The following is a 26178-nucleotide window of genomic DNA, read 5'->3' on the forward strand; positions in this document are numbered from 1 at the left end:
CATTAGGTTATATTTATTTTATTTTTTTACAAAAGAAATTGAAAATCCACGAATTTAAGAAACCCACGAAAATGCCCATTTTGATAAAACCACAAAATTTCATGTCCATGAATATAACTTAATATAAGTGAATTCGCAGAAGTACATTTGAGATGTTTCAGCTATCATATTCAAAATGACAAAATTAAAGACACTAATAGCAAAGATAAGCAAATAACAAGCAAAATTTAGACATTTGTCCTTGAAGGTCAAGGTCATTTATGAATGAAGGTCAAGGTTAATTTGGTCTACTTGAAGGATTGTCATTTGATCATGCAACGCTTTAATAAATTCTTTACATACTTTTCTTTTTGCCTATAATTATGGAAAAATTAAGCATATACCTTTAATTCTTTTCCCATTTTTCATTTCCAGAACAAATGTTTACTTACTGAGAGTGGATGCAGTTTCTCGTCAAATATCTCCAGTGTCCTCACGTTAAATTTACTCTCGCGATTCTTTATATGAAAGTAGACGGCTAATGTCACAGCCTTGATTGTATTTTTCAGATTTGGTTGACTGACCGTCGAATCGTCTATATATATAGTCGAACAAGAGCTGTACTTTTTCAGCTTGCCATATGGGCACCCATTTATCTGCGACTAAAATTAAGAAAATAATTGTATGTTATCAAGTTATATATATAAAAATATTCAGATTTTTAGGAAGCAGAACACAGCTATACAATACCTTTCATTCATAAAAATTGAGGTTCAATGAGGTTCAACTTTATTCATTTTACTGTAACAACAATTACTAATTTCATTCCCCCAAAACTGACAAAAATGGCCATTTTTTACAGAAGTCACATCAAACCTCAGTGTTCAATCTAGAACAAATTCCAAGGGGGCTCTTTGGGCCCATAAACTTTTAAAAAGGGGGTCATTTGAGAAAAAAGGGGGCCCACACTTAAAATGAACATCAAATTCAAATAAGGTATTGTATCTTTTAAGTTACTTGTTCACGTACCATATTTAGACCAAAAACGGTTGCAAAATTCCAAAACAACTCAACTAAAAAAATGACATAAGCATTGATACAGGCTCAATTTTAAGAACTGATTGGTAAAGAAACGCGATGACATAATGTTCAAAGAAAAATATGAATCTTATTTTTAATGTTACCAGGATATTTGATAATAATGTTCAGTTTTTTAATCAGCGCCCGATATATAAAGGAAAATCATATTTTGAAATTAGCTTTGTTTATGAAGAATATAAACTTACAATAGTCGCTAAAAACATTTACCCTTCTCAATATATCCAAGCGAAAAAACAAAGTGTCAACAGGTGCTAAGACAATGTATATTGACATATGTACCTTTGATCTTTTGTCAGGGCAGCAGTTCTTACGTCACGCTTAAGATGTCTGTATTGATTAATGATATGCACAATGTTTTAGCGCCGACCAGCCAAAGACCAAGCAAAGTTAATTTACTTATTGTCAGACACTCTCTAGCCAATCGTGTTTTGATTGCTTCCATCTTTAAGACTTTTTTAATTGGATGAAGGCGTGTTCGTAATAATTTATGCACACTTCTCTATAATTAACTCGCACTTTTCACAAATATATCTATATTTTTTTCCTTTGAAAGTTATTACATATTTATTTGTTTTGTCCGTGAAAAAACTATAACTACACGCACGTATTGGATTATCTGTCACGATTTGTTTTGCTTATAAAAACTGTGACTCAAAAGTGAGTAATTATAGTTACGGTACGAAGAACAAGTCTACATAGTATTTACAGACCCGGACCGAGAGAGTGTAGCGTCATAAAGGTTTTAAATGGGTTACCGAGTGCGGTAAACTATCTTACCAACATGCTCTTGTTTTTCAATACAAACTTCAGTTTTGAATTCAGTATTTATTAATATTATTCACAAGAAACTTCTTTTATGTACTTAATCAGGTTTAAGAAAGCATTCTAATGTCATTTAGGGCATTTTCTATGAGTGCGCCCACAGTTGATTTTGTTTTGCGCCGGCGGCCTTTTCAGGGGGTCAATGGCGCGCTCTAGATTGAACACTGAACCTTAAATATGGCAATAATCAATAAAAAATATTTTATTAAATTCTTTTGTAACATATTGACAGAACATTACTGCATAAAAATAATAAAGATTTAATTAACAAGTACTTTGTTTAACACTGATTTGAGCTAAAGCAACTTAACATGAGTGAGACTGAAAAAATGTGTTGGAGCACCACACTAAATACTGTATACACCAGACAAACACTTGAATGATTAAATGCTAAAATCTCACTTTTTCACCAGCCAAAACAAACTTTAAAACATCAAACTCACTTTTCACGCTGATATTTTATATGATAATGAATGAATAATGTCAGTGAAAAAAGTGATATTCTTCTACTTTGTGATCATGATTTCTGCAAGCATCTATAGGTCCTTCTCCAACACTGTAGTCAGTGTCACAAGTGGCATAAAATGATAAACAGATATAAATTTTGAGTGCACCATTGTAGAATAATAAAAGGTTCAGGTTCAATTCCACATTAATATAATTTGAGCTAAGGCAAGTTTACATACCAACACATGGACATGGTCATCATACTGACTTCTTCTTCTTTTCTTATTGTCTAAAAATAGTAACACATGTACATTAATTTTATTATCTAAATTAAGTCACCACAGCGTCAACTATCAGACCAATAGATTCCCAATGAAAAATATGCTTATTTTCCCCCAACTAATTAAATGGGGTCTCCACCATTTATTGCTTTTCTGAAATGACCAGAGTTGAGTCTGTTTAAAGCTTTTACTGAGTACATAAATATAAAGATACCTACTTACTTTTCACTTGGGACACAGTCAATGAATTTAAGATTTGGAATTTACCAGCCAGAATTCCAGTTTTGAATTTCTTCTACTATATATTTAACTAAATTTTATTATTTTCACTAGCCCGAACTAATTTTCACTGGCGATGGCCATACAGTCTTGTTTAATTAGAGCATTTTTTTCCCATATCTGTATCAAAATTTAATCTATGGGATATTATCAATAAGAAAACTTATAAATATTGAATTTATTGATGACTGCCCAGCCTCTAGTTTATAAAGCATTTATAATTATAATTTTTACATAATAAATATTTAATGTGAATAGCAGACAATTATTTGGTCAATGACCAATATTCAATAATTATACAGTCAGCACATTTTATTTTTTTAATTATTAACCGTCACTTACTTTTGTTAATCTCTATCTGTGACCGCCTGTAAAACATGGTCTTTTCTAAGGGATTGTTTGAAGGATCTCCTATGTTATCTGAAAAAAAGAATTATCACGAAAAGATTTCATTTATTCACCTGTACACACAGAATTACAGACAGCTGCAGTACAATGGCCAATCTATACAGAAAGTTTATGTCAACAGTTCAAAAATTTAACAAAAGAGTTATATTATAACAATACATATGTAACCCTATGGATTAATAAAGAAGAAAGAAAAAGTTCATTTATGAATTATAAACCCGGAATTATGATTTCACCTGATCATGTAGATTTATGCAATATTAATTACTGTTCTGTCACAGTTCAGTATTCAGTTTGGATTTTTTTTAAAGAGAACCAGCGCAAAACCTCTGTGACTGTGTTGTGGACACAAACAAACACCAAATACTGCTCTAAGAATAATATCATGCAATCTAAAGTGTGGTTCTACTTATATATGTAAAAATAAATTCATTTAGAGGGGCATCAGGCAGCACATTATGCCTGCTGCACAGTAAATGGGCCAATTTTTCAAAAATACATGTAATGCAGGCTTTTTCAAAAAATATATTGCATTTTCTATTATTTTTTTGTGTTTTTACAAAGGACTTATTGTAAAGCAAATGTGCCCAAAATTTTTTTGGGATAGCATTACCCAAAATAAAGATACAGACATTTTTATACCCTAAAAATGTCCATTTTTACATGTAATGTGTTAGCATCTGTTTTTTTGGTGTTTTCAGAATTAACACCACTATTATCTGTTTTAATTTATCACTTAAATTTTTTTACATGCACATAGAAAATTAAATAACCTTTCCAGTGATATATAAAACTTGGTATACATCATCCTGGTTTTTATCGTTAAGATGATTTTAGTAAAATCAGACTTTTGTAATGCATCAGTTTTTTCAAAATTCAGTTGTTAAGTAAACAAGTATACCTTTAAGCAGTTACAAATAAAATAGTACTTTATTGTCTCAATCTAATGAAATATGAATTAAAAACATATGTTAAGTGCTTTCAATTCAAATTTTCAAACATTTTTATCATAGTAGGCATTATAGTGGTAAAAAAAATTTTGTGATGAAAAAACCGTAACATCCGTCCCCCTCTCATAAAATATCCAATTTTAAATCAATACTCATAAAAAAAATGTTTCTGGTGCTAAATGATAGCCTTACAATGAAAATGTTACAAAAACTGCCAATTTCTATGTTTATGAAAAAAAAAATACAATAATGTAAAAGTTGTCTGTAACATCCGTCCCCGTAACATCCGTCCCCCTATATAAGGTGCTTATTAAATCTCGTATAAACTGTAACTGAAAAGGGAATTTTACACTAAAACACCAAAGTTACATTGAAAAATGAAGAAATAACAGAAATAAAGCACTGAAATGATGTATTTATGAAAAAAAAAATTAAAAAAAAACACTATAAATTCCTTAATTTTGAAAAAAAATCAGTATTTTTTGCTCTGAAATCAAAATTATTTAGGCCATTATTTTTTGATATTTCGGTTTACAGACCCGCCGACTCTGTATTTTGGGAAAATGAAAAAAAAAAAAAAAAATCTGCCCCCAAAAAAATTCTGTGTTGTCTTGAAATACGCTGCTAATAATACGACTTGTCAAAGAAATGTTGCGGTAAGTATTTTAATTAACTGTTAAACCTACCACATGCCAGACTATTTTACCTACGATTTATACACGCAACCGGTTATCTTTACTCGAGAATAGCCTGTCGTCTGCTAGTTGGGCAAAGTGTTTATTGGTGTATTATGAAAGAATGTCTGTTAAATGGGGTCAAGCCATTCTCACAGAATTATAATTAGGCTTTGATCATATTTCATCAATGCATTGAAGGTCGAAATGCGTAAAAATGTAAAACAACCGAACAACCAAAAAAAACAAAAAAAAAACACGCCAAATTACCTAAGTAATTACATTCAAGGACAGAGCGAGAGAAATCTACTGCAATTGACAAGTTCAGTATTTTCAGATTTAACAAAAAAAAATTAGTCTTTAAAAGCAGATTGAATACAGGTTTCAAACAAACAAAATAAAAAAAATGCCCGCACTTACTTTTAATAGATTTTTATGTCAAAAATTGACCAGCTAATTATCCGATAAAAATATTTTCACAATGGGCAAAATTGAACATGACTTTGTGTAATCTTTTTTTTTTAACATCTGATCTATAAAGAAATGAGTGCAAGTCAGCTGATTTTCGGCACCTTTGATGATTCAGATTACACAGCAGTGTGTAAACATCAAAGAATGACAGATTTTTTTGAAGAGCTCCCTTGCCACTTGTCATAAGTCATTGTGTGTAGATTTCATGTGTGTTTTTAAACAATGGCAATATGAGCAAAAGTTTTTTTTTTTGTGTATTTAAACAATCTTTGGAATAGACAATCGGCGATGTATTTAATTTCATTGCTCTAGTAAGTACTATGTATATGTATGCACACATTTATAGTTATGAAAACTTTTTTTTTTTTTTTTTTTTTTTTCCCGCCGCCGACCCTACCTTTTTTTGGAAAAAAATCAGTAAACCAAAATATAAAAAAAAAATGGCCTTACTTTGAAATAAAATTTATATGTTATTTTTTAACCTCAAGTGGACCAATGAGTTTATTAAGATAATATTTAAGCTTATATGAATTTATAACAAATATAATCTTTTGTCATTCTGTGTTACAAACTAAGAGTACAGAAGGGGACGGATGTTACAGAATTGAACTAAAAATTCTTTTTACAGTAATACAAAACTTATCTTGTTCTTATGATGCATGATAGAGAAGTAGTAAGCTTTGCAACTGTATAGGAATGTTTCACACAACAAATAAAATACAATTTAAAAAAATAATAGAAGAAACAAACAAAAAATCCATAACAGGATATATAGAAAAAGGTGCAAACGATAGAGATGTTGAAAGAATCTTTGTGATTAAAATTGGTCAATTGTTTAAACATAAATTCTTTAGCCTTAAATAATTAACAATCCATGTATCCCAGCCCCTCATAAAACAGTGGGATATGGATCCTAACTCTATACACACAGAAGGGACTGGCACTTTATTGGAAGTTAACGAGCTGTATATTGGGAGCTGTGTATATTGTATATTGGGAAGTGTGATATATTACAAAACAGTAGGGGTGCCAATTAAGGGTGATATATATTATGCTTAAAAACAGTGGGAGTACCATATCTTATTCAAGAATGTCTGTCATTAAGTATTAAAGTTGAAGATCAATTAAGTCAAAGGATTTATTGAACTTCAAAAATTTATAGGCTAAATATGTAGTCAATGAAAAATAAACAAAGAAATATAATTCAACACCCTGATTAAAATTTTTAGATTTTTTCCCCAAAAAAAATCTCAAGCACATTTCCATACAATTTGACCCATTTAATTATTGTTAATAAAGTGAAAGAAACTTGTATGTAAAGGATATGGTAAGGATTCCTGTAATGAAAAAGTTGGGATAGTTGTGAAAATTATTCTGTAAAAATTATTTTGCACCTATAAATTTTATTGAATGACAAATTAGTTTATTAAGTTAAGCAGTTCATGTACACTGAAATATTTACACAGAGAATTATTAAAAGTTAGAAATAATGAGATTATGATACTGAATCATAATGAAATCTTTGGATAATGCTGCTAACATTCCACATTAATTTACTTAAAATTTCATCAAATCAATAGAACTTAATTGCAACAATTTAAAATCTTATGATTTTTAATTAAAATTTTAATTGTGTATAATTTATGTATTTAGTAATGAGAAATTCAAGCTTGCATATGTTTCAATCTGAAAACTTCTTATTTACTTCACACTGTATCATATCTTTTACAAATATATATCTTATTATTTAACTTAAGTAATTTGTAAATAATTTTTATGTATAGAAAGGTACCGTTGGTATGACATTCTCTCTTTAACATGAATGCATTATCTGGAAACAAAGATTCTTTTATTTAATAAGCAATGTTTTTATTATATTCCAAACATTTCAATGTTCATTCAAATGTAAGATAAATGGAAGAAAACTAAGTCAATGCAACTTTTCATTGTGAAACACAAATAGTAAGAAACTACATAATTGTCAGGTATATTTCTACATTTTTCTCATAATTTGTTCAATTATTTTACATTTATTGTACTGTACAAAGCATATACTTTTATAAATTTCATTACTTTTAAATAAAACCAAAAAAAGTATTAACTAAGAGCTTTAAACATCGATTGTAACGTCCGTCCCCCCAAAAATGTAACATCCGTCCCCCTGATACAATTCATTTTTGGGTTATCTGACAAGAAATATACATAACAAAGTCCTATAATTTCTACTGTTTTATAAGAAATGTGTTTGCATATTTGATTTAAGTATGATTTGGTGTACCTATCCTTGTTTTTTTCTTTCTGTTTCTAACATGTTTGAAAATTTAATTTTGTGTGAAAAATACTGAAAATTTGAAAGCAAATATTTTTTATCCAAGATGAATTTTCTGGATTTTATTTGTAACATTTATCAGAACACATAATATTTTAATAAAATAAAGAGAAATAATACAATTTTTATTATAAACTGTAAGATATTCAGACTTTTAGTATATCTTTGTAACATCCGTCCCCTACCCGCACAGTCTGCAAGAGATGTAATATTTTGAAAAAAGTATTCAAAAAGTTATCCTTTCTTTCCAAAAATATTGTTATAGACACCTTAAGGTACTTAAAAAGAGCAAATATTGTCTTGTATGTTTAACTTTATTTTTTTACTTAGATGCTAACACAATTGGCCCATTTACTGTGCAGCAGGCAATTATTCTCATGCTGTCAAAATGCATATGGAAATTATACCTTCAGGTAGGTTTTCACGATCACTGATATGAGGCACCCCTGGTAAAGAGGAATAACTCTGCTGAATAGCTGCATGAGAAGACTCTTCTTGTTGACTAGAATGTCTAGCAGGTTGATACGACTCCTCCCTATTCTTCCTTTTAGAGCTTTTATAGCCGCAACAACTGTATTTATTACCCATATTTATATCTCAGTTTATCAAAGCTGACTTACAGCTATGAACTGCCGACAGTAAAGTTAGATGGCCTTCAATATTATGCCGGTAAATGCCACATTGTTTTTGCGCCCTTGTTTTTGTTCTAAACTAAAGCCTTCAACAGTTCAAAGTAAAATCACTCCTCCTTTGAATTTGATCTTATTATCCATACAAAAGCACCTTCAGTATTACAATATTTAAGTACAATAAACAACACACTTCCTTGAAGATGTTTAATTTCAGTTTGAAATTCAAGTCACATGTTTATGTCAAAAATGAGAACATGAAGGGAACAAAACTCAGGGCATAAATTATGTAATCGTAAACATTTGCTTCAGTATAATTCGAAATTCTTTTTTTGGGGGAAAAAACGATACAACAAGAAAATCCGCCGTAAGCTGGTAAGGATCCGCACAAAGGGTCAAGCTGTCAAAATTCTGAAAAGCCTCGATGTTTTGGTTTGAATACTTATTTAATTTCTATCCTGTTATGCTTGGAAGAATGATTCAACGACAATATCATGTATAATGTAAAGGATGCAGTCTAATATGATCTTGCGTATTTTTCTTGAGAAAAACCATCAAAATTTTGATTTTCGGCGAAAAAATAATAACCGGAAGGCTGACTTTTTAGACGGGGTTAATACATTGAACAATTCTGATTGGTTATAATTCCGGAAAACAAACCCAACGCAAATAAATACTGAGAAGTAATATTAAAGCACGCAAAGACTTTAATTTAGACGGATTTGATTGATAAGACTTTATAACCGCCATATGAACACATCTGCGGATGTTTCAAAATTCTAAATTTTACCAGTTCATGTTAAATGTCGAATTCTGTTTAAGCCGGCGCTAGGGGGCGTGGACGGCAGTTTGCACTTGACAGTACCGTCCATGAAGAGGCTCAATCAAACCGAGCCTGCAGTGCCGCGTTGGGCTTTCTTTAGGGATTCTTAATTCACTCTATTTTTACATGTCTTTAATTAAGCCTCGGATGTTTATAACAGAATTATACGGTTACACAAAGGTGACATGTGTGTGTTTTAATTTATCTCGTGCGCACGAGATACTATGTCGTGGCCACAAGATAGATAGATACTATGTCGTGGCCACGAGTTACTAAGTCGAGGCAATGAGATAGTTAAGTTGTGGGAACGAGATACTATGTCGTGGCCACGAGTTACTAAGTCGTGACCACGAGTTACATAGTCGTGGAAACGAAATAGTTAAGTCGTGGGAACGAGATACTATGTCGTGGCCACGAATTACATTGTCGTGGGCACGAGATAGTTAAGTCCTGGGAACGAGATACTATGTCGTGGCCACGAGTTACATTGTCGTGGGCACGAGATAGTTGTAGTGCTTACACAAATTAAAACTGCAGGAAAAGTCCAAGGGCTAATGTATTATTTTTTGTACTAAATTTAGTTGGATAGTATGTTATTGAAAGTTTTAGCCACCAAATGCCTGTACGGGATATGCTGTGTTGAGAATTTAGTCTTAGATGTGATGGATTTACTATAGGATATATAGTACGAAAATTCAGTGGGCCGTCTCCATTATGATTTTTTTAAAGATTTACATGCAGCATTTATCTTTGAAAATACTGAAGTGTTCACTCTTAACTTGATACATGTCTTTAGGATCATATTAGAAAGTCACCTTCTAAGGCCGATAAATCAGACATTAATTTTGACTATATTTTAGCTCGTTGTTGGGACAATTCTATGAGAGAATTGGTCAGTTTGTACGTACAATGGCCTGCTAACTTTGTTTATTCGATAACTTTAGAAGGAACTAGTCCTTGTTTATTTTATTTGGTAGGGACATTGCCCATGGACATTAAATAGCCAATAAGGATGTTTGAGGTCAAGGTAAACATTACACTTCATGTAAAATCCTTGTCTGATGAATGATTAAGAAGGAATAAGCCATAGGTTATTAACTTTATATAACCAAGAAAGATTTGTAGATGACACCTAACTATTTTGAGGCCATTGGGTCAAAAATCAGGTTCACAAGGACGCTTAATCATTGACCAATCAATAACTTGTATCAATGGCACTTTTACAGCCAGGTGAAGTAGGGGCATCCTTGTACTATAGCACATGTCTAGTTAATTAGGAAAATTCATATAAATAGTGTAATCTGATTGGTCATTTATCTCGTGCGCACGACTTAAATATCTCGTGGCCACGACTTAGTAACTCGTGGCCACGACATAGGATCTCGTGGCCACGACATAGTATCTCGTTCCCACGACTTAACTATCTCGTGGCCACGACTTAGTAACTTGTGGTCACGATATAATATCTCGTGCGCACGAGATAAATAAAAACACACACATGTCACCTTTGTGCCACCGTAAAATTAGGCATCTCTTGATATTTTTTTTAATGTAGATAATACAAAATTTATCATTCAAGATAAAGAAATATATATTTTCATTTTTTTCCCCAAATAATTGTGCATATTTTTATTATTTCCTTTTTTTTCTTTTCATTTTTTTACCATCACACTCCACATTTATTGAAGCCAACAAATCAACGCAATCCACACCCTTCACGCAGTCTAAACTCTTTCACCAAGCCTATATATTCATTCAGCATACAACTGTTACTCAGCCCAAGAATCATAAATTAACCTAATCTTCCTTCCACTTATTGTTACTACCGGTATCCCTTTTTCATTTCCTTTTCTATTGTCTTTTACTCAGCTAAACAAGCATTACTTCATATTAAGCCAAAACATCAACTCAGCCCACATCTTGCACTTTTTTTGGTCAGAAATAAAGCGTTTTATGACTGAAATAAAACCTTTCTAGATACAACGAAAATTTATGACAGAAATTAAACATTTTGTTATGACAGAAATCAAAAATCTTTAAAAGAAATCAAGCATTTTATGACCGAAGTGAACATTTTTATGACAGAAATCAAGAAATCCTTAAACTAAAATCAAGCATTTTTTGGACGGAAATAAAAAAAATCTGCAAAGGAATTTTTATGACATAGATTTTCTTAGCATTTCATTGACATAAATCAGGTAGTTACATTTTCTATAACGGAAATAAGACGTTTCTATCATTTCTTTAACGGAAGTCAGGCATTTCTATAACATATACATTTTATTTGACATTTGAAGGACAGAAATGCCGGTAACATAAATCTGGCAATTCTATGACGAAAGAATAAAAAAAAAAAAAAAAAAAAAAAAAAAATCAGACATTGTTGTATCTCTAGTTCTTAGGTCTAAAAATTAAACTGTTAAAAACGACTTTCAAAAATGCATATAAATATATAGTTCGCGAATAAGCACTGTACTCTAAAACTAAAATCTAATGGAATTACTGTTGGTGGATTTCACTCAAATTTAACATCCATGGTCTTGTTTTAAATATAAAAAAAGTATAGTATTGTATGCTTCATTTGGAGAATGTGAATATATTTTCATTTATTACGTCCACTTCAAGAAACAAGGTAAGAAATAATGAAATAATACCCTTATAAAAATGCTTACTTGTTTTCCACCCAGGAATGCCTAAACTCTTCTCCACCTACCCTATTCTGAAACCCTCTCCACCACCCTCCCCCTTTTGCCAAACCCTTTCCAAACCATTTCCCGTAAAAGACATCAAATTTCACAATAAAGACAAAAGAAAGACATACCCCCATAAAAACAACAACAATAACAAAACAAACTTGTTAGTTAACAAACAAACAATAACAACAGAACAGAAAAAAGCAACAAAAAAAAAGAAAAAAAAAGAAAAAAAAAACAACAACAAAAAACAAAAAAACAAAAAAACAAAAAGAAACGAAGAATGCTCTACTTAAACTACATTTTTTTGAGTTGTTTATATTTGAAAACTATGATTTTGGATAAGATTCAAGGTTATATAAACATATGATATGTCTAACATCTGTTCTGTTAAAACGTGTACTTTCATTAACTGCAGTTTCTGTTTTAACGATTTTCCCACGAAAGTGATGTAAAAAAGAAATAGAACAAGAAACTACGGAATCAAGTTAGTGTCACACTCGATTTCTCCTCGTGTAAGCGAAATTCGACATTCAACAAACGACTCGACGCACACCATCGCATTGTGACACACTGCAATGTGTAATGTCGTACAAGTTGTTGCTATATATTAGGTTTTTGAAACAACAACAACAACAACAACAACAACAACAACAACAACAACAACAACAACAACAACAACAAAAAACAACTAAACTTATGTATCGTTTATTATCAATATTATTGTTGTAAATGTTGGGAAACATTAAAAAATCGCCTGGCAAACAATTCAAATAACATCTATTTACGTTATGTAGCATTGCTATGTCGTAGGTCGAAAGTTGAAAGTTAAGGTTTATCATATATGACACGGTACGGATAGGAAGATTCGTCCCGAGGGATATTCCGATCTGAAAACATGCCGAATATCATATTTTGCATATTCTACCATATTTTCTCATGGTTTATTTCCATGAAATATTTATATCATAGAAATTTATATAATTTCAATCGTAGCTATTTTTTTACAATAACATATGAATCTACAACTTTATTCATAATGACGAAATGGCGTCAACCTGTGCACGCAGTTCAAATCTAAGATGCACCGAAAGGACGCCACACAGGTCATTCATAAAATGCGCTGTAATGACGTCATTTTAAGCACTCGATTCATCTGGCTCCCCCACGGAAGGGATACGATATGATGATAACGTTCCATGAAACATAAATATAATACTTATGACAATTCCACACTTATTATTCACCTGGAAGACGCTTAGTGTACATTACAACAATATCATCCTTGCAAATATGATGCTGATGCAATGAATGGAGATGAGAACCATTTTAGCACGCGCTTGATAATATTCACAATAAATTTAGAAACAGGATGTCTTTTTACTAAATCGGCACTATCGGCATTAAAACAGCACGCCTCCAGATTCGTGCTATATTTTCATAAAAAAAATTAAAATGTATTTAAAAGTAAAATATTGTGAATTGAACAAAGAAACTAATTTACGCATTAAAGACAACCATGTAAATGATAACCCATGTAAATTACCAAAAAAAAAAGGAGGTGAAAATATGCAAAAATAGCCCAAACTGCGTTAATAACGCAGAAGAAATAGGGTGGAAAATACTACAAAATCAGTAATTTATCGCACATAACATGGAACTTATTACTTTTATCTTGAACCTTTTTGCTTTTTTTAAGACTAAGTATATTTTTTTAAGTTTAATTATCTTGAAATATTTTGGCTCATATAGAGGCACGCAGCTTTAAAGCAACTTGCCCCCCCCCCCGGTTAATCCAAAAATATTTCAATAAGATCAAACTGTACAAAGATCTAAAAAAAGTATAAGATTCAAGATTCTAGTAACAATATGCATGTTTTGTGTGATTAAATAAATGACTTATTTTTAAGTATTTGTGTTAATAACGCAGTAAGGGCTATTTTTGCATATTTTGACCTTTTTTGGTAAATTACGATGGTTGCAAGTGCCACTGATAATGTGTAAATTGCTTCCTTTTGTTTACTTAACAATATTATTCTTTTAAATACATTTTTAAAATTTTCATGAAAATTTATATGAATCTAAAGGCGTACTGCTTTAAAATATGCATACATGCAATATCACGTATATATCTACTTACAATCTGTGTGTTGTTTGTTTTGTAACTGGCAAGATTTCTATGATAATTCCAAATAAAAATACGATGATTTATTGCATGACTCTGCCTGGAGCTTATATTGGCAATCATTTGTTTACAAGTTTATGCTCATCTAAAGCATTTATCTCAAATGGAAGCATCAATCATTGCCAAACTGATATGTAACTTACCGGAACACAGTATTCTCTTTTATCGTTATCGTAGAGGATTTTTTTCAGGCAATTAAACGTTAATTTTGTTGCGTTAGCCTGTTTTACCTTCTGCTTGAAAATGAAATAAGAAAGACATAAAACACCACTTTAACATTCAAAACACACGCATCAAGTTGATTTCGTATTTTGAGCGTATCTAAATGTTTATAATAATTGATGTTCAAAGACGTTTTAATCTAAACGTTTAATTATACATTTAAGATATTCTGAGAGAAATATTAATCTAACGCACAACATAATGGGGAATGCCGTGAAAATTTTCTGTCTTTTATCGTTATTTGTTTTAATGGTGGATACAAAAAGGAGAGACAGATTTGATATCATCGAAAAAAGAATTGGTATAATTGAAACACGATTAAATTCTGACAACGACTTAGCAAAGGAAATGATTTGGTCATTGCAACAAAATTTCGAGGAATTTAACAATTCTATGATCAATCTAAAGGATCAAATGTGTCACGAAACAGATCAACTGTCGTCGGTTAAAAAGGAACAAACTAATTCTGAAAAAAGTGTTGAAATTCTAAAGTCAAGCCGAGTATTAGCGTCGTTAGGACTTAATAGGGAAAAACAGTGGACAAGGGATCAAGTGAGAAACCTTACAACTCAGATGGGTGAACATTCCGATTTGTTAGACAGACAGTTTTTAGACCTTACAAATCAGATTCATTTACATACTGACGAGTTAATCAAGAATTACTCGAAGCTCAGAACTGACATGCTAGACAAAACTGAAAGAGAGAAACAATGGACAAGAGATCAAGTGAAAAAACTTACGAGTCAAGTAAATGAACAAACTAATCAGCTAACCAATAACTTCTCAAAACTCAGAACTGAATTAATAGCTTCGAAAGAGGAAATGGAATCCAAACTAAATGTTAGCAAAATAGAGATGTTGATTAGCGCCCAACTGAAGGAAATTGAAACTATAAAGAAAACCCAGACTGACATTGAAAATACTTTAATTTCTGCAAATATTGTGTCCTACACATGTCCATCAGATTGGACTAAATATTCATCGTATTGTTATTTGTATGTTGGTGGTCATAAAATGTTCAGTGAAGCACGTGCCCATTGTAAGCGTATAGGAGCGACCTTGTGTGACATTGAAAATGAAGCAGAGAATAGTTTTATCACAAGTTTAATTAAAACATGGACTTGGGTTGGTATTTCTGATGAGGAGGGAGAGGGTCATTGGATTTCAGAAAGAACGGGTCAACCTGCATCTTTCACGTACGTACATATGATAATCTTAACCTGTATTATAGCATAAATCCCTTCTTTTGCTCATGTTATAACGGGACCAAAACCGTGTATTAACACAGTCACGCGCTATTGTTATAGCCCGGTTTAACCTATGCGCAATACAAACAGAGCCCAGAAAAGAAACAAAAAAAAAGTTGACGATATAGCCTGTTTGCCAAATAGTCATGCGCTCTTGTTAAATAGAAATTATTGATTTGAATCATTGATCAATCGCATAATGTCGTGCAGCATTCAAGTTACTATGCCAGAAATACGGCGTATAGACCTCGCCGCTAATCTTTGGTGTCGCCCTTTCTTTCTAAAGAACGGATAGTTGTCAATGTAAACAAATATCTGTCATTCTGTTTAACCTTCCAATTAACTTACAAAACAAGATAACACAAAATGAATATGAGAAAATGTTTTGTATTGATGTTTACATAAATGCGCTTTATATTTCTTTGAGAGAATAATGTTTAGTGCATGATTTTTTTATATAAACATACAATTCTGATGTCATTGATCTTTTTTTCTATCGTCAATCTGAACTCATATTTTCTCTTGGGTAGAGTAATTTAATGTTTTTTCTTGAGTTAATAAATCCCCAATGTTAAGCTTTGTTAAATTAATTAAAATTCGAAATTCCGTTCGGTTCTTAGCATTTGTATTTCCCAAGTTGTTGGCCACAAAATATAAAACGCAAACGTAAAACATGTAGAATTGGTTAATTAAATATCGTCCAAGCACAAGGATTTAATGTATGTGTTTTGTATTAAATATACATCATGAATCGGTTTTAAAATTTTATGCTATAATAGTGTCAACTCACGTTTAATTCGTGTTATAAAGTCTGCAGAGTCCCTCGGAACTGTAGGAGCCCAAGCCCGGCACCAAACGTTCCTCGGGACTCTGAAGACGTTATAACACGGAAAAACAAGCGTTAACTCTATATTTAAATAATTAAGAATATCTGTAATAATTTGTATTAACTTTGGTAGTAAAATAACATCCAAAGAAACTAGTGGTGATGTGTTCCCTTCTTTAAGACAACGACAAATTAAGACATTTAATAACCTTCCGTTTTGGTCATGTGAAAACCTCAGAAAAATGAAAATACTCTATACAAAACTGCAGGTGAACAATCTGCTGCACCAGTTACTTTCATTTTGGATTTGAAATTTGACATATCGTAAAAAGGTACGTAATAGTTTCATATGATGATTGGATTGAACAGTTACTACAAATAATTATTTAATTTTATCATATTTAGATGCGCACTCATAAGATATTCATTCATTTTGAATAAACTGCCGTTCAGTCGGGTAATTTTCACAAAATACCCAGCGGTCACGTCTCTGTAGACTTACACTTGACTTCGAAATTACATATCTTCTTATAACTTGACATCATTGTAATGGCAGCTTCATTTCCTTAAAGAGTAAACAATGCTTTACCATTTGTTACCAAGATTTTGAAATTTGGTGAAAAATGTTAGTGTTATGGAGTTCAAATTAAGATAAGTGCTGGAGAATGAGCGTGAACATGTCATGTAGCACTGGATTGTTCTATCTGTTTGAAAGGGGAGTAGTGTGAAGAGTGTTAGAATAGTTTATCAAACTTAGAATACTTATATACAGACATCGCTTAATTTAATTTGATTCCAAAATCAATTTTTGAAAAGTCATTCCATTTATCAGATGGGTTTCACAAAATGATTCAGACAATCCGCCACTTAAGTTACTAAAATACGCATTTATTCATTAATGGAATGGCTTGTCACGAAAAAAATGCCATTTCTTTAGGTCAAAGCATAAAAGTATATAGCTTCAAAGTTGTGAATACATGTACCAATATAAGCTTATTGATAACAAACATGCTAGTTATGTCAATGCAGTGCTTAAGCATTTGTTAAAGAAGAAATCATTTTCATAAATAATGATTATCTAAATATTCATTTTCAGAAACTTTGGAAATTATAGCAGAGCTTATCTCGACAATTGTGCTGGGATAAACAAATATTATCTAAACGACAATTGGCGTTTCTCTCCATGTTCGTACGTAATGAAATTCATTTGTAAAAAAGATGTCACGAAAGTTATCAAGTCTGGTTGATTCAAGGTTTGTTTGTATCACTTTACAATTGTAATTTGTATGAATAAACAACTTGATCTTTACCTTTAGTTCTTGATAATGTTCAAACGTAAAACGTAAAATTTCAATCTTTATGGTATTTTAAAGAACATATTTTTCAGTATAACATTTCTAAACCTTTATAATTATTAAGCTTCACATTTTCATTACATACTTCATGCCAATGAATAGAAATCGCATGGACCAGTTGAAATATTTGCTAAAATATTGTGTTATTCTTGGACACAATCTAAAACTTAATTACATATATTTTTTCAGTGTTTATAAATCAGCGATATTAGTTGAACTGTAATATTTATTGTAGTTCAAAAAAGAAATTTAGAACTGAGAAATATGTTGTTGAGTAATATAGCACATATATAAATCACAAGATCACATTCAAAACGAAAATATGTCGGCTGAAACGTGGAATTGAAATATAATTTCTTGCATATCAGACACAATTATCTACTCTTTACACGGTGCTTAGAAAACCCGTCACACAACCCAAGAAAAAGAAAAAAGAATAAAACACCGGCTGTCGTCACGGACAGGAATATTTACTCTCAGATAACCCGACAGGGCCTCGTTAACGCCTTAAACTTGTTATAGAAATACAAATAAATTATTGAGCTTGAAAGTTTATTTTGAAAAAGTGAATGAACACTGTTATGCTGTACATAACAATATTTTTTAAGAAAATAAACAGAAGCATTGACTGAACGTATTGTGTTGAATTTCATCACATGTATTTTCAAACAATTTGCTTGGTTTAGTGTAAGATATTACAGTTTCTCTAGTCTATGTATGAGTAAAAAATTGTAAATTTAACATATGTGATATCGATGATCCTAAGCTTGTTTAATCATTTGAGTATAATTTGTTATTTTCCTCATATGTGTAGGTTATTCAACATCAAACTGTTCACTATTTGTACGTATATAATTGTACAGATGGAGACAGTATGTTATACCCGCCAAATGTGATGTGAATTACGTCTCAAGCTCTCAAGCTGTGGAAAGAATTCAAATACATCCACGTATTGTTAATAACCTGTTATTCAACGTCCGTACCAATTATATTGAGGACATGCCAAAGGTGATCAAATGTTTATGGTTCGTATTCGCAACACACTCAAAGCTCTTATTCATATAGATAATTTTGTTGGTAACGGCTTGTTATCATTGACCAAAAACTAAATGCGATCTTACATTTTTGGTTTTTGTACTGATTTTTTATTTGTCGATTGTAAGAAATTTGGATATTAAAAAAAGTTACATATCTATAATAACGAACTGTAAACAGGCCCGTATTAGGGATTTTACCAGAGGTTGTAGATATTTCGACAAGTAATAATGTATAGTAAGAGGGACTTTGGCATTTTCAAGAGTTCAAAAAGGGGTCATTTCTCAAGTGTTCTTGTGATTTTATTTCAAAACATGTTATTTGTTATGTTAATCGAAGATACTTCACATTAGAGGGATACCACGAGCAATCTTTTTGCACTATTGCGCAATATGTACTTATGGTCACATGAAGCCCTCCATTCTACAGCGAATATCAATATCTAATATATATATTTACCGAGAACCGTGACCCCAGCACTATATAACGGACATCATATTCATCATTGTGTTCCTCCTCCTCCTCATCATCATTGTCGTCGACCAAATCGAGTATGTTATTAACTTTCTCCATTTTGTTTTTTATTCCTCTTGTTGTAAAGTCGGGTTCCAGTGCGTAATAACATCATATATAATCTTTATGGATATATTTTCAAGAAATAAGTGTTTTAACTTTAGCTTGATTGATGTTTATTTTAAAACTTTATGAAATTGGATATTTATTGTTTTATGGACATTTCATTGTTATCATTCACTAATTTAATGTTAATTATAATTGAATTGAGTAACTTTGTAAAACATATTATTGACACATTCTCATACAGTCACTTAACACGGCCTTAGATTCTTTAAATATAGTTGTATACAATATATAGAGAATGGTTCTACTTTCACTTACACTGGTTTTTAGGCTTATGATTTAGTATTTACATATGTGTATAAATATGTTTAGTTTCTTTGTAGTATTTCCATTCTTTTAATTACTTTGTATGTAGAATTTTATAATTGTTATTATCTTTTGTAGAAAATGTAAATTTTGTTTCTCAAACTTTTCCATGAATCTTGATCTATTATAAGAATAGTTATGTAAAGAACTTATAAGCCTAATGCGTTTGTTAATTAAATTCTGATAAGCTATAATTGCAGACCAATCAGAGAAGTTGTTACATACATTGTCACCTGTATGTTGATGGTATTCCCCGCCTGGGATTCAGAAATTCATTTGTCAGACAGTTTTGAGATTCTGCTACAAATTATGGAAGAAGCAACATCTGTGAAAGCCCTGTAATGTTGATTAATCAATTAGTTATAAATTTATTTTAGGCACTATAAATGAACCTTAGAAATTGTATAGAAATTCACTGAAACATTTTTGATTAATTTGTAAGTAATTTTAGTCTTTTTCTTTTTCAAAATTAATTTAAATTAGTTACTATCTTTTCTTTGTTCTATGTAGCAGCAATTTTGAATGAGACTTTTTATTTTTGTTAGTATACTTTTTAAACGGGGTTTGCTACTACATGCAGTTATATTCACCAGTCTAATAGAACATAATTAAGGTTCTTTTTCATACATTGTTAGTTAATTAGACCTTATTACATGTTTGACACTTCTTTTCTCAACTGATTCTAATCTTTAATTCACCATTATTTCTAATGATAATATATTTTAGTTAAATAAATAAATAAATAAATAAATAAATAAATAAATAAATAAATAAATAAATAAATAAATAAACAGTTTATATTCAAGTACATATTATAAACCTGTTTAGCTTTAAATACCTATTAGTTAAGTGTAAATAAAAACTTTAATAAAACATTTGGTTGATTTCATTTTAGTTTTACTTTCCATTGCATGTCATCCTGAAGATTAGATGTCCCCTCAATTTTTAAGTCTTTTACACTCATCCTCAGCAAACTATTAAAAAACATTATGATAGCCAGTTAGGTAACTCTAAAATCCTATATTAGGAACACTTACATATTTTTTGTCTACACTACAACACTTCAAGTTCCTTGAGGGGTTCGAGCGCACATAGTTTAGGGACTAGAGGTTTGAAGTCAACTATGATGATTTAGGTGATGATTATATAATAAAAATAACTTAATACTTTTAGTATTGGGGATTAAATACTGCTTAAATCATTGCTACGGTTCATGACAGATGTTTCACTTTACATAGTCTCATATAAACAGACTTAAAAAAACAGTCTACAATATTTCCACCGGCTGTTCATTGTAAGAGCTCTCGACAGATTTCCCTTTTCCCGTTTTTTTTCTCTCACACCTTATCACGAGTAACAGTGATAGAAATGACACTGTACAAACGTATAGCATCAACAATGTTCAAGAGATGAATAGTAAAGAAAGTGGCGTTTTCGTAAACTTTAACAATAACAATGAACAATAAAAGTAAATACCTTGATAAGAGTCAAAACTTACATTTCTCAGTTAAGAACTTTTCTGAACACATTTGGCCGGCTTATCAGCACCCGGCTCATCTGCAAAATAAAAATAAGAAAAAGGGCTTTGATATATCTTGTTGATCTTTGTTTATAGCTTACAGTGATATATTTCTAGATAAGCTTTCGACAAAAAGAAAACACATTAAGAACACCTCGGTTTCATACCTCTCTTAAAATTGTGATTTTCAGATATTATTGTTTTAACATGCAAGTCCTACATTTATAGTAAAAGAGCATTACTAAACATTTTAGATCTATTTTTGAAATTCAAAAGCATAGTTTAACCCTACCTCCTTCAGATAAGTACTCCTCGTGGCCATTTTCAAGAATGTCATCTAAAAAAATCAAAACAAATATAAAATTCAGAATGATACTTTCCAGAACTTTGTATAATAGAATTATATGTTACGAAATAATTTGCCCGCCATTAAATAGTGAACTCTTTCCTATACATTAACTGTCTACAATTAAATATCAAGAGCTGCAGAAACATGTTAAATATTGACTATCACGTCATTGTTGTTCGTTTTTATTACATGTTTTTTTCAGTAGAACAGTGAAAATGACTTATACAAAGTAAACGCACTGGAGTAATAAAAAATGGTTTATTTTGCATGTAAGAACAAATTGTATTTGAGTCGTGAACACCAGCTGTCATAGATTAACATGTGAAAATATTGCATCTGGTGTTCATTCAGTGAAATATATTTTGATCTTACAATTGTACAATGCAAAACAAAACAATTACCATTATATAACTTATTATTTAATTTTACTATTAAGATCAAGGTTGTATTTGGATTGTTGTTATGGGCATTGAATGCATAAAATAGGAGGAAACGTCTAAAAAAACCCACAGTCAAAGATAATTATCTCACTTCTTATCCAAATTGTGAATCTAGTTATGTCAATGTTGAACATATCAGCACATAGACACTGTTGTGTTCATTACCAATAGTGTCCACTTTGAAAGAAATATATATGCATATTAAAATTGTTTAATAATTTCTTAAACCAGTACTAGTGGGCATGTGAGATGTTGCGGTGCTAGTGGGCTTGTGATAAAACAAACAAGTTAACAAACACACAACAAAACAATTGCTATCTTGTAAAACGACAAAAAACAAAACAACAACAACAAGCAATTATCATTGTATTGCAAGCAATCCATAAGTCCCCTACCGGTTAGAACCCCATCAACATTCTGAAGGGCCATTGGCCATTCACTAATGTTTCAATTTTTCTCTATTTTAAGTAAATTTGTTGGAAAACTTCTTTAAAAGTGATCACAGGAAACAGTTTTTATGAACAGACAGGCAGACGGACTGAAGGACACTCTAAAGTTAATATTTGAAACATCCCTGTTACCAATATATAACATTTTTAAAAGCAAAATTCTTAAAAAGGAGATAACTCTTGAATTAAAGATGCAATTTCATAAAAATTTTCAGCTCTTTTTGACTAATCACAAATATTGTTATATTTGCCATGTTTTAAGCCTATTTGTTGCCAAGGCATCCAATATTTTTTCAAAATAGGAAGAACAGATAAGACAAGCATAATCTCAAGACTGCCATCTAGTTTCATAAAAATATTTCCAGTACTTTTTGAGTTATCACTGGATTCAGTTTATGTGTAAAATTTGCCATATTTTCAGTCTATGTGTTGCCATAGCAACCAGAATTTTCAACATAGGAAGAAAAGAAAAAGACATGCATAATCTCCAGACTGCCATCTACCCATATTACAAGTTTCATAAAAATATTTCTATTATTTTTTGCGTTAACACTGGATCCGGTTTATGTGTAAAATTTGCCATATTTTCAGTCTATTTGTTGCCATAGCAACCAGAATTTTCAACATAGGAAGAAAAGAAAAAGACGTGCATAATCTTCAGACTGCCATTTACCCATATTTCAAGTTTCATAAAAATATATTCAGTTCTTTTTGCGTTATCAATAGATCCAGTTTATGTGTAAAATTTGCCATATTTTCAGCCTATTTGTTGCCATAGCAACCAGAAGAAAAGAAAAAAATGTGCATAATCTCCATACTGCCAACTATCCATATATCAAGTTTCATAAAAATATTTTCAGTATTTTTCAAGTTATCGCGGGACCCAGTTTTGTGGACGGAAGGACTGACGGACTGACAGACAGACGGACAGAAAGACAGACAGACAGGCAGACGGACGGAGGGTAAACCTAACGTCCCCTCCGGTAAACTGGTAGGGGACTAAAAAAAAAACATGTAAACATATTTTAGGTAAATTAAATTAAATCAAGAGAGTTTGCATTTTTTTTATCTCGCAAACTTGCTTACACGATAAAAGTTTTTTTTTGGTTAAAAAACAACAAAAAAACAACAACAAAAAACAAACAAACAATAAAAAAACAACACCCCCCCCCCCTGAAGCATGCTCTACAATTTAGTTGTTTATATTTGAAAACTATGATTTTGGATATAATTCAAGGTTGTATAAACTTATATGATATGTCTAACATCTGTTCTGTTAAAACGTGTACCTTTATTAACTGCAGTTTCTGTTTCAACGATTTTCCCACGATATAATAGTGATGTAAAAAAGAAATAGAACAAGAAACTACGGAATCAAGTTAGTGTCACACTCGATTTCGCCTCGTGAAAACGAAACTCAACATTCAACAAACGACTTGACGCACACCATCGCATTGTGACACACTGCAATCTGCAATGATTAATGTCGTACACGTTGTTGCTATAGGTTTTTGAAAAAAAAAACACCCAAAAAACCCCAACTAAACTTAAGTATCGTTTATTATCATTATTATTGTTGTTAAATGTTGGGAAACATTAAAGAATCGCCTGACAAACAATTCAAATATTAAGTGTCACTTTACATTACCTAATGTTGCATTGCAAGGTCATATAGTCGAAAGTTGAAATTTAAGGTTGATCTTACCGCATTTCGTTTGATTACTAATATCTGTCATATGAAGCGGTTTGGATTGGAAGATTCGTCCCGACGGACATTCCGAACTAAACCACAAATCACAAACATCATGGTTTTCTTTACAATTTATTTTCATGGAAATGAATATCATTCATCCGTAACTATTATCTCACAATAGCGTATGAATTTGTTCACTTCTTTCAAAACGGCGAAATGACGTCACCCTGTCCACGCAGTGCAAATCTAAAATGTACCGAAAGGACGGACGTCATTTTTGCACAGTTCATACATAAAATGCGCCATTATGAAGTCATTTTAAAGCACTCGATTCATCTGGAACCATCCACGGAAGGGATAAGATAGGATGAAACATAAATATAATATTTATGACAATTCACCTGGAAGACGCTTATCTGTCTTTCAAAGAGTGCATTACAACAATATCATGCCTGCAAAAATAATGATGCAAATGCAATCAATGGAGATGAGAACAATTTTAGTATGCGCATGATAATAAATTTATAAACAAGATGTCTTTATTACTTAATCGGCAAAATCGGCATTTAAACAGCACACATGCAGATTCCTGCTATATTTTCATAAAAAATGAAAATGTATTTAAAAGTCAAATATTGTGAAGTGAACAAAGAAACTAATTTACGCTTTGAGATGGGACTGATACCCCCCCCCCCCCCCCAATAAAAAGAGATGAAAATATGCAAAATAGCCCTAACTGCGTAAGTAACGCAGTACAAATATAATGGAAAATACTGCAAAATCGGTAATTTATCGCACATAACATTGAAATTTTTACTTTTTAACTTTTCTTAAGATCTCACTACATTTATCAACTTTGATTTATTATGCAATATTTTGGCATATCTAGAGGAATGCAGCTTTAAAATATACATATACACTAAATGTAACATCACTTATATCTACTTACCATCTGTTTATTGTTTGTTTTGTTACTGACAAGATTTCTTTGATACTTCCAAATAAAAATACGATGGTTTATTGCATGGCTCTGTCTAGAGCTATCATTTGTTTACAAGTTTATGCTTATCTAAAGCATTTATCTAAAATGGAAGCATCAATCATTGCCAAACTGATATGTAACTTACCAGTATTCTCTTTTATCGTTATCGCAGAGGATTTTTCTGGCAATTAAACGTTTATTTTACGTTGGCCTTCTACTTGAAAATGAAATAAGAAAGACGTAAAACACCACTTTAACAATTGAAACACACGCATCAAGTGGATTTCGTATTTTGAGCGTATTTGAATGTTTATAATTATTGTTGTTCAAAGACGTTTTAATCTAAACGTTTAATTATACTTTTAAGATATTCTGAGAAAAATATTAAACCAACGCAAAATATAATGGGGAATGCTATGAAATATTTTTGTCTTTTATCGCTATTTGTTTTAATGGTGGATACAAAAAGGAGAGACAGATTTGATATTATCGAAAAAAGAATTGGTGTAATTGAAACACGATTGAATTCTGACAACGACTTGGCAAAGGAAATGATTTGGTCATTACAACAAAATTTCAAGGAATTTAATAATTCTATGATCAACCTAAAGGATCAAATGTGTCACAAAACAGATCAACGGTCGGTTAGAAAGGAACAAACTAATTCTGAAAAAAGTGGAATAAACTCAAGCCGAGTACTAGTGTCGTTAGGACTTGAGCGAGAGAAACAATGGACAAGAGATCAAGTGAAAAATCTTACGAGTCAAGTGAACGAACAAACTAATCAGCTAACCAATAACTTCTCCGAGCTCAGAGCTGAATTAATAGCTTCGAAAGAAGAAATGGAATCCAAACTAAATGTTAGCAAAATAGAGATGTTACTGAGTGACCAAATGAAGAAAATTGAAACTTTAATGGAAACCCAAACAAAAATTGTAAATACTTTAATTTCTGCAAATATGGCGTCCTACACATGTCCATCTGGCTGGCAAAATATTTATCGTATTGTTATTTGTATGTAAAGGAGTATAAAACGTTCAGTGAA

General features: G+C 31.2%; 2 protein-coding genes across 2 annotated transcripts; one reads left to right on the top strand and one right to left on the bottom strand.

The window, feature by feature from the left end:
- Window positions 1–389: 389 nt before the first annotated feature.
- LOC132735767 (cyclin-Y-like) lies at window positions 390–8991 on the bottom strand. Its single transcript, XM_060722758.1, has 4 exons — window positions 8149–8991; window positions 3252–3329; window positions 2589–2638; window positions 390–641 (listed from the first exon to the last, which is right to left on the bottom strand). Exons 1-4 carry the CDS (start codon window positions 8327–8329, stop codon window positions 405–407), a joined length of 546 nt encoding a protein of 181 aa, XP_060578741.1. The 5' UTR covers window positions 8330–8991; the 3' UTR covers window positions 390–404.
- Window positions 8992–14502: 5511 nt separating this feature from the next.
- Window positions 14503–17657, top strand: LOC132735766 (CD209 antigen-like protein A). The gene is made up of 2 exons (XM_060722757.1): window positions 14503–15489; window positions 17463–17657. The coding sequence occupies exons 1-2, from the start codon at window positions 14543–14545 to the stop codon at window positions 17611–17613; spliced, it is 1098 nt and encodes a 365-aa protein (XP_060578740.1). The 5' UTR covers window positions 14503–14542; the 3' UTR covers window positions 17614–17657.
- The last annotated feature ends 8521 nt before the right edge of the window (window positions 17658–26178 follow it).

The sequence above is a fragment of the Ruditapes philippinarum genome, unplaced genomic scaffold (assembly GCF_026571515.1).
Source record: "Ruditapes philippinarum isolate M1 unplaced genomic scaffold, ASM2657151v2 ctg13057_1_1_1_1, whole genome shotgun sequence".
Classification (NCBI taxonomy): Eukaryota; Metazoa; Mollusca; class Bivalvia; order Venerida; family Veneridae; genus Ruditapes; species Ruditapes philippinarum.

What these genes read in the sequence shown, in the direction of transcription:
- LOC132735767 (XM_060722758.1), bottom strand. Translation starts at nt 8,329, where the DNA reads ATGGGTAATAAATACAGTTGTTGCGGCTATAAAAGCTCTAAAAGGAAG. An exon ending in ACAGATAGAGATTAACAAAA is followed by an intron (nt 2,639 to 3,251) that starts GTAAGTGACGGT and finishes TACTATTTTTAG; the next exon opens with ACAATAAGAAAAGAAGAAGA. An exon ending in ATGACCATGTCCATGTGTTG is followed by an intron (nt 642 to 2,588) that starts GTATGTAAACTT and finishes TCTTAATTTTAG; the next exon opens with TCGCAGATAAATGGGTGCCC.
- LOC132735766 (XM_060722757.1), top strand. Translation starts at nt 14,543, where the DNA reads ATGGTGGATACAAAAAGGAGAGACAGATTTGATATCATCGAAAAAAGA. An exon ending in GGTCAACCTGCATCTTTCAC is followed by an intron (nt 15,490 to 17,462) that starts GTACGTACATAT and finishes ATTCATTTTCAG; the next exon opens with AAACTTTGGAAATTATAGCA.